The sequence below is a fragment of the Anabas testudineus genome, chromosome 8, assembly GCF_900324465.2.
Source record: "Anabas testudineus chromosome 8, fAnaTes1.2, whole genome shotgun sequence".
Classification (NCBI taxonomy): Eukaryota; Metazoa; Chordata; class Actinopteri; order Anabantiformes; family Anabantidae; genus Anabas; species Anabas testudineus.
In genome coordinates, this window is record NC_046617.1 from 9820035 (window position 1) to 9829813 (window position 9779).

At 45.5% G+C, this 9779-nt stretch overlaps 1 protein-coding gene across 1 annotated transcript; it reads left to right on the forward strand.

The window, feature by feature from the left end:
• The first annotated feature begins 2400 nt into the window (after positions 1-2400).
• lfng (LFNG O-fucosylpeptide 3-beta-N-acetylglucosaminyltransferase) lies at positions 2401-9779 on the forward strand. Its single transcript, XM_026361116.1, has 8 exons — positions 2401-2904; positions 6714-6762; positions 6989-7091; positions 7199-7352; positions 7436-7521; positions 7633-7798; positions 7926-8011; positions 8110-9779. Exons 1-8 carry the CDS (start codon positions 2500-2502, stop codon positions 8174-8176), a joined length of 1116 nt encoding a protein of 371 aa, XP_026216901.1. The 5' UTR covers positions 2401-2499; the 3' UTR covers positions 8177-9779.

The window sequence follows — 9779 nt, forward strand, 5'->3', positions numbered from 1 at the left end:
CTTTTCACAGGCCTCTTAACATAGCTACCACCTTCCTACCTCCTAAAATGTACTTTATATTATATGGAAATGAACCTATAGGGTCCTGTTGGAGTTTAAATATTAATTATTATTATTATTACTCCTCGTCCATTATGAGAATCATTTGTCCTGTATCTCAGCGGAGGATCTCACCAGTCCATTGTGTTTACCTGAATGAAGTCCATTCAGACATATGGGAACTCTCCCTGCAGATCAATGAAAATGGGTCGTATTTATTTGTCTGAAGCATTCTTAGCCACAGTCCGTAGAGACTTTCCTCTTATATTGCATGAGGAGGGAAACTGAAACCGAGTTCTGAGGCGGACGCCTGGTCCCCTGGCTCTCACTTCTGGTGTGACCCGAAATCCCATCTGAGTTATTAGTGTATCCGTGATGGGAAAATAAACAGAACTGTGGACCGATGCCACCGTCAGCGTAACCAGAACCTACATGGTGAAATTGTATCTGCAACAATTATTTTTTTTATGTATTTAAAGAGAGAAAATCAATGACTGTTAACTGTTAAAGGCAAAATGGTGAAAATATGTAAGAAGAATATTTTTAATCCTGGGCTAAAGTGAGAGTCATTAAATTAATACAAATCAACAACAAAGGCTTCACAGAGCAGAAATATGCATAAAACTATCAGAAAACAGAAAAAAGATATATATGAAGTATACAGAGTATCAAGTTATAGCTGACAGCTTGCAGAGCTGAGTGTGAACATGTGTTTCCTGTTTAGTGATATGACGAAGTTATACTTAATGTTGTTTTAATGTTTTCTGGACAGTTGTGGGATGGTCCCAGAGATGCTTCTGTAATAAAGTAAGCAAGGACTGTTACCTGCTGCATTGTAGTGCATTGAGTATTCATCTTTGTAGAAGTGGCCCTTTAATTTTACAATCCAGCTGAGGTTCCCCCAGATCCTCCATAAACCATACAAGGAAAATCAAGGACATTGTGGTGTTTAATTATAGGTTTGTGGCACCATAGTGAGGAAGTGGGATTGTGCGGTGAAACTATACCTAATCTCTCTGGAATTATTCTGTATTGTTAGATGGTTGAGGCTCAGAGACGTGGGACGATCCCAGGGGGGGGCACAAGGCTGAAAGAAACTGCTAAACTGAAGGGGAGGCTGGAGCCAATACAACTGGAGGACTTTACTCTTTCACTCGCCATTTTAGCAAGTGACATTGTTTTCACGAGTCCAAAAGGACCGAAAAAGCGTTTCCGAGGTGGGACGGATGCCCTGTAAGCCCGGTCGAAAGAGGCGCTTGATCGAAGAAGAATGAAGGCCACTGAGACGACCCCCTCCGCCTGGTTTCTTATACTTACTCTTAAAAAGCCTTTATGTTCACACTTTTAAAACGTGAACAAAAGATCTTGTCAGAGGCCACAAAGCAGAAAGGTAACTGATGTCCTGTGTGGCCCAGAATAAAAAAAGGAATTAAAAAAAAAACCTGCAGTGGAAAAGAAGTGTTTTCTTGTGCAAATGCTTTGGACTGACACATTTTTGGGAACTCCAAGTAAAGACAGAGGAGTTAACCAGTGAAGGAGGATGTGTTGAAATTGATCACAGGCACGATAGGGAATGAACTTTATACAGCTTAAAGGACAACGCAAGCTTTTACAGGCGTTTGTCCTAAATGTGAACTGCTTTGGGAGACTCAAGGGTCATAGAGTGGCGATAAACAACTTCATAAAGTCTTAGATTAACCAACAGAGATGCAGAGGAAGAGATTTGGTTTCAATCTCGCTCCAACAATATCTAACTGCATGTTTGTTTCAGACTAATTTGTCCAGGCTTGCTGGGAGTCGGGTGCTTCTGAGGCTCCACCAGCTGCACGCTGGTCTGAATGGGACTCTTTTTGGTCAGCTTCCCAGCACCAGACGGCACTGAGTGGTGAGAGTCAGAATTTGAATAACAAGTGTTCAGGAATGGCCAACTGTTTGGAGTGCGCACAAGGTCAGCGAGGAACAATGGCGCCTGTTTCTCTGGTGAACACTCGGCTCACACAAGGGCCTGAGTGGAAATAGCTTTGATTTTGGAACGAATGAAGAGGTTAACTGTGATGACAGATTCAGATCTGGAGACAAGGAAAAAAAAAAACACAACAACCTTCATTTTTACCAAAATGAGTCACAGCTTTGCTGAATGATGCATTTTTTCCCCCAGGTGAAAATATTTATCTGGAAAAGTAAAAATGCAACTGACGCACACACACACACACACATACAGACGCACACACACACACAGACGCACACACACACATTTTAATTGGCTGACATGCTGCATTAGGACCTCCCCTGGGGCGTGGCCAGCATGGAAGCTTATATATTTTCACTCCTACCTAAGAACTCATTTGCCAAACAGCCACTCAGACAGACGGACCTATTATTTTGTTTGAGAGAGAGAGGAACAGAAACCATATGGACTTTGCAGTGAGGATTCGTCTTTAGTCGTGTTTAGGTTTAACCATGTTGAAGAATAATGGGAAGAAGGCTGCTATCTCTGTGGCCAGCACAGCATGCCTCTGCCTGCTGCTGCTCGTAGTCGCCGTGCAGCATCACCGGGTTCAGGTGGATGCGGAGTCGGATGGAGAGGACGCCGCGACGCGCTCTCTTCTCCGCAAGGACGAGACGGACGCGCAGCCCGAGGACGCGCAGGCAAAGAAAGGATTCTCCGCGTACTTCACCAAACTGACCCGGGGACGGAGGGAGGTGGAGAGCCCCGCACGCTCCTCCGCATCCGCCGCTGAGCCGCCTCCAGCCGAGGACATCAGCGCGGATGACATCTTCATCGCTGTGAAGACCACCAAGAAGTTCCACCAGTCCAGACTGAACCTGCTGCTGGACACATGGATCTCAAGAAACGTGCAACAGGTAAGGAAAAGTGTAACTTGTATTCTTGTTATATGCATGTATAACTTGTATTGTACTTTTGTGCAAACTGTGCTGCAGAGCTGAACAATCATCCAGTGTACTAAGGCAGGTGATGCTCGTTTGATGGCTGCTTACAGTGCTGTTTTGTTCCCCTTGTCACAAGATGACACACTGAAATAGCCACAACCCCTGTTAACCATGCTGAATTTCCTTGGCTCTGTCACTTTTTATTCTTCTCTGAGTGATGTCCCTGAGAACGGAGGGGAGCCGCTTCAGGTCTCCCTCTCCTCTCTCTCTCTCTTTCAGCCCCCCTCTCACCCCACTCTCTATTATCCCTCCTTCTTTTTGGGTGTCCCTGTGAATGCCCCCGGTGCAATGGATGCTTCACAGCACCGACTCCAGCGCTGTCCCCCTTCCAGGACTAACAAAGCGTCTTTCTGAAGGGGGAAGAAAAGCTTTCCCAGCCTCCTTGTGTCCCCTCTCTCCATGGGAACGTGGGAGCTGAGTCTGGGTCAAGCTTACTGTGGAGGGATGGGAAAACAGGGGGGCTTCGTTAAAGGGATGCCTGGTGGGACAAAGGGATGCATCTATAGGCAAGTTAGTGCTTGGAAGTAGCACGCTGGGTATGAAAATGTGGCCTTGAGGACCAAGCCTCTTTAGAGGGTGCACAAAGACTATAGTACGGCTATAGTGTGGAAAATGGTGGTGCCACATGGTCTGTAACGTTTTGGGAGAGGTTTCTTTTCTCACGATGTGTTTAAAGGCAGGGAAATGGCAAAGAGATAAGCTGTCACAATCACTTAGACACAATTACCTGCATTGCTAATGGTAATGTCCAAACCAGGCACTACAACATCTGCTCATATGTGAAATGATCGCGCTAATTGGTTGTAATTACTGTACTGGATGGATGTTGGTTAACCCATTTCACAGAGTTAACAGCAGGGATTATAGGCAGGCAGCTGGTGGGTGGCTGCACAGACAAAAAGGACAGACTGAACGCCACAATGCAGGAGGGAGTTCCTGGAGGAAGGGTGCCAGGTGGTGGGGAGAGACGGAACAAAGGATGGCCTTAATGCCAGCCATATGATGCTCTGAGTTCCCACAATGTACATATGGCCATCTTCTGTGTTCAGGTTTGATTCTCACGCTCAGCTGATGAACATCTGTGGAGTGTGGATCCCTTTTCAGCCGTAGACACAAGGGGTCAGAAGTATTATTACTGCAGAAACATGTAAAAAAGCAGCTTTTTATATATAAAAAACTGTCTGTGCTGTTACTTTTCTGCTTCAACTCAGATTTCTTTACTTGTATGCAGATTGACTTGTTATCTTCTGCTGTTTACATGAGAACTGGGAGGGTAGATTATCTCTGTGATAGCTGTGTTGACACAATAGGGGCTGAGATCTTCTTAATCTTTGAGCCCATTCAGGGCAAAAATAAAATAAAAAGCATTTCTTAGCCTACCCTGTTATCACCTTGAAAACTCTTTGTCGCTGATAATTAAACCAAATTAGTATCTGTAAAATGATCCAGACAGCTTTAATCCAAACCAGAAGTGAAAAGTACCCCGTATATCAAGTTTAGAGGACGTACACAGCCCCTCTTCTTCTCCTTTTTCCTGATTCGATTTGTGAAACTGGCACATAGTAGCTGCATTTAATGGAGCCTAAATTCATTCGAGTGTCTGGACAGCTGGCACCATCGTGTTGGTGTGCCACGCATTCCTCTCTTAAGGGTACGATAATTAGCCAGCGCTCCTACAATGAGCGGTTTAGCATTCAGAAGGAAACACTTGGCGCTGTATTTGAGTGAATGAAATGGCTGCGTTGTGAAGAAGTGGAGTGCAAGTGCTCAGAAAGATGGTGGGCGTCCTTCAAGGGGACAGCCTGCTGATAAAATCTGTGCCTTATGTTTTATGAGCTTTTTTTTTTTAACCTCATCAGTATCAATGTCCCGTTCTGACATCACCCTCACCCCCCTGTGAGCTTTTGTTTTCGAATAATTAGTCCTGATGAAAAAAAAAAAAAAGTGCTTAAAATGCTTTGAAAGTTTGGGACAGAAGAGGGAAGGGTGGAGGTGGTTGATAGAACAAGTGGAGTCTGGTGCCCTTCCTTCCCCTGCAGCTGGAGACAGCCAGCCAGGCACCACGTTCAGCTCAGACGGGGCCGTGCCAGCCCTTCCTGTGGTCAGGAGTGCAGCCCCCCCCCCCCCCCCTCTGTTTGCTCTCATCTCCCTCTTTTCCTCACCCTGTGCCCTCTCACCTCTTATCTCTGCTTCACACACGGCTAACTCTACTTTCCTTTTTCTTTCCTTTTTTTCGGTGTGCACAAGCATTCCTGGAAAGTAACTGTTTCAGTTTAAGAAACAAAGACTAAAGAAGACCGGGAGGCTTCTCTTTAGTTAACTCCTGCAGCTGTATGCAAATGCTGGCAAACATATCCAGGATTTACCCAGCGGAGACTTTACCCAGCATGAAAACTCGCAGCATTGTTCTATTCAAGAGGCTCTGGCTTGGTGGAGGAAGGAGGAGGCAGGATGGAGGCTGGAGAGGGGGTGAATGGCCACACACGGTTTTTGATTTACTAATCAGCGGTGAGATTCCACCCCCTCTCCTCCATCCTCCCCCCCTCTCTTTCTGTCAGTGCCCTGGCAGCTGCCTCAGTGATTAGGCCGTCTATTCAATGGGCTTTAAAGCAAACAGCGCCAGCCTGTGATCCCTTCACCAGTGAAACCACCATGCTTCCTTAAACAAATAGAGGCTCATGGCTTCAGCGACAAGCAACATCTGCTCAGAGTTTGCTCTGTAAACAGTTTGGACATCCCCTTTTCTGTGCAGAATAAGTCCACAGGAGTAGAAAGACGTGTCGGCGTTCTGTCTCTATGACGGCGATGAAGTCGGCAGCATGCTTGTAGATGCTGCTCACAGACCACAGTTGCTTGGCAGCAGGATGTTGCGGGTCCTAGCTGACAAACGGCGCTCTGTCAGCGAGGGTTAGGGCGACACGACCTGGCGTGTAGAGACACGTGGCGCAGATAAGGCGGAGAGGTGCGAGGCAGGTGCTGCCTCACCTGAGGCGAAGAGTAAACAGACCACTGGCGGTTACAGAGCCCGGGGCCCGGCAGCCTTTTCATCATCACCATTCACCAGCTCGCACCTGCTCAGTGTGAGCTATCATAAAGAGAAGTCTAATCTTCCCCCCCTGCTCCTTTCAAGTGTGTACTGTGCCCTTTGTTGTTTACTCCTTTTATGACTAACTGCTACATTTAACAAGCACCTGCGGCCCCGTGGTTTGAACTATGTGTTAGCCTTTTGTCATACAGCAACTGGAACGGTATGGGCTGTGTCAGATCCGTGTTGACTCTGACATATCTATGCGACAGGTTTAGATGCATTCAACGTGTTGAAGCCTGGCAGCAGGTCCAGCAGAGTGCAGGGCTCAGCTGGGTGGGTGGGGGGGGGGGGGTTGTGATACATGAATCGGGTGTGTGTGGGGGCGGACAGTCTGCCTCTTCCTTTGTTCTATGTCTGGGATGCTTCGGGGTGCTTGTATGGTTTCCATGGAGAGAGTGAAACGCTGGACAAAAGGCCTTTATTAGGGCAGAGGGTTGTTTAACTCAATGTGTTTTCCCACTGCATAAAAGACGTGATGATTGATGCTAATCACACCGGGCGTCATGGCAGGAAGCAGGACTTCGGACACACTGTTGGGTTCGATCGTGTGACCGCTTCACATGACCAGCCGAAGTGATTTAGCCGGTTAAAGAGCAAATGCACTTATTGTTTTCCCCCCTCTGTTTGTTTACAGACGTACATCTTCACAGACGGAGAGGACGAGGAGCTGAAAAAGAAAATTGGTACGTTTTAAGAGGGGTTTTAATATTTCATGTTGGGAACAGAGATGGAGATTATTTCAGTTCAAAGCTATGAACATATGAAAAACCATCATATTTGAAAAGGTCATAAAAATTCTGCTTTGAGCATTATTTCCTACGATAAAGACGGTATTTAAAAACACAGAGCCTCCATTCATGGTGTCATCTTTAACTAAACAGCCTCCTGTTTCTTTCTGCGTTGCCACAGGGAGTCACGCAATCAACACCAACTGCTCTGCGGCTCATAGCCGACAAGCTCTGTCTTGTAAGATGGCCGTCGAATATGACAAGTTCATAGAGTCTGGGAAAAAGTAAGCAGGCTACACACACACACTCGTTTATCTAAGTTTATCTCTTTCTTTTTTTTTGCTTGACTATCTCAGGATATAACAACAATTCATCTGTTTCCGCTTCTCAGGTGGTTCTGTCATGTTGATGATGACAACTATGTGAATGTTCGGACTCTGGTGAAGCACCTGTCCCAGTACCCCCACACCCAGGACATGTACATCGGCAAACCCAGTCTGGACCGGCCCATAGAGGCCACTGAGAGACTGGGGGACAACAAGATGGTAAGTAGAAGAAATATAAATATATATTTTAAAAGTACAACATGTTTTTTTTCAGCTAAACTAATTCCTCTCTCCTCTTGTAGAAACCTGTCAACTTCTGGTTCGCTACTGGAGGCGCCGGCTTCTGCGTGAGTCGGGGTCTGGCACTGAAGATGAGCCCGTGGGCCAGGTAATAAACAGATACACGCTGTGCGCTGTTCCTTAACAGAGCGGAGAAGTCAGAGCCGGAGTAGATGTGTCCCATCAACACTCATCGAGCGTCTGTCTCTGCCCTTTTCAGTGGCGGCCACTTCATGAACACGGCGGAGAAGATCCGTCTGCCCGATGACTGCACCATCGGCTACATCATCGAGTCGGTTCTGGGGGTCCCTCTGACCCGCAGCAACCTGTTCCACTCCCATCTGGAGAACTTGCAGCAGGTGTCGAGATCTGAGATTCACAAGCAGGTGAGAGCTGCAGACCTTCATTTATTAGACAGACTCCACAGTGTGAAGAAGAGGAGGAAGTTAAGAATCATTGTTGAGTGGCTCCTTTTCTTTGTTGTTCATGTTTCTGCTGTCATGTCTCCTACAGATCACCCTCAGTTATGGGATGTTTGAAAACAAAAGCAATATCATCAATTTGAAAGGGGCTTTTCCTGTGGAGGAGGATCCATCGAGGTGAGACGTCGTCCGTTTTCAAAGACAGTGGCACAGATTTAATCCGACTCATTCACTAATCTGACTCGAACTCTGTTTTGTCTTTTTTTTATTTCCAGGTTCAAGTCTGTGCACTGTCTTCTGTATCCAGACACCCCATGGTGCCCCCCTCAGGTTGCCTTTTAGGGCGACCGCTCCTTTTTCATCCTCGTCCCCGTCGTGCCTCGGTATCTGAAAGGCTCGCGGGGACCAGTGTTTCGGTATCTGACCACGCTGCTGCTGTATTGTTGCTGCAGCAAGCGTGGTCTTTAGTAGTTTTACTGGGCTGCTGTGCGGCCTGATTTGGGACTATTTCTTCCTGTCCAGAGCCATGACCTCGTCCCATAATGCCCGGACGGGGGACTCCAGCTCTCGGCAGGAAGCGGCTTTCAACGTTAAGCTTTGCAGGCAATCAGTTGAGCTTTGTGATGTATATGTTGCTTGTAAATGAATCTGCAATTCTCATAGAATGTATTCTCCTATATTCAAGCCTTTTTGCCAGCTTTATTAACATGATTTTGTTTTAGCTTTTAAAAATTCGAAGCCGCTATGGTCTACGTGTGTAGGCTGTTTGGCTTTTAACACATAAAATTGGCTTCCAGGCAGTTTAGATCTTTTAAGTGAGATGACTCCGGACAGATGCTCTAATATGAAGATGGTGTACTTTTAAGTTTACAGTGTTAATACTCCCACAACCCTGAGCTGGCAAGAGGCAGATTTCCAAATGCATCCTTTGTTGACCTAATCTGAGGTATATCAGGACAAAGCACTTTTACCTTTTTGATGTTTTTTTATGTGGTGAAATGACCTAATTTATGTCCTTTAATGACATACTTCAGATTTGTGTCCAAACGATAAAAAAAAAAAAAAGAAAAAAAAAGAAATAACCCCTCAAAATCTCAATATCTATTCATTATTATGTATTTAAAAACTCTCATTGCATTTGTTACAATCAGGGAAAAGTAATGAGTCGAAGAGATTTTGATTCGGGGTTACAATCAGCTTTTGAATTGCTTTGAAAAATATATATATATATATATATATTGTTGCACAGTTGAGTTTCGAATGAGCTGATGTTTGCTCCTGAGAAGTCGCTCGCCTCTAAAGGTTCAACAGTTGCTTTAAATTTGGACGAATGCCACTTGAAAAACTAAGAGACACACAGTTTGAAACAGCGGCATCCACTATAAATAATAACCAGTGTAAAAGTGTAATCTGAGCCTCGGTCTGTAATAGTTTGCACAAAAGACTGACGAGCCCGCCTGTTATTATGAACGACATTACCATGAATGTTCTGTATTTACACATAATATCGGCTGTTTGCTGTTGAGACCTGTGAAGCGAGAACTTAACAAGAGCAACATCAGTGTTTCCACATGGAGGTGTTTGTTCCCTCTGTGTCGCCTCTCACCCATATTGGGTTACGCTGTACATCTTGATTACAGTATTGTGTACTGTGTCGAAAAAGAAGTAGTGATTGTATATGTTTAGATTGTAGTTTCCTCTCTGTGGTTTACATATGCTTTTAATGACCTGGACATGAGTTGTTTTTTTTTGTACTGCTTTGAACTGTGCAGCTAAATGACTGTGGTGTTTATTCTCCAGTATCTGGAGGGTTTGAACAGTTCATTCCCGACACTGTCCTCTCAGGGTTTATGAGCTGATCCTGGTATTAACTACCATGGGACCCAGGGTGGGTCCCAAAACTTTAAATAAAAGTGCATAACCACTGAGAAACATATTAACATGG

Coding starts and splice junctions, on each gene's coding strand:
- lfng (XM_026361116.1), top strand. CDS start 2,500: ATGTTGAAGAATAATGGGAAGAAGGCTGCTATCTCTGTGGCCAGCACA. Junction 7,092..7,198: donor TTCATAGAGTCTGGGAAAAA/GTAAGCAGGCTA, acceptor TCCGCTTCTCAG/GTGGTTCTGTCATGTTGATG. Junction 7,522..7,632: donor AAGATGAGCCCGTGGGCCAG/GTAATAAACAGA, acceptor TGCCCTTTTCAG/TGGCGGCCACTTCATGAACA.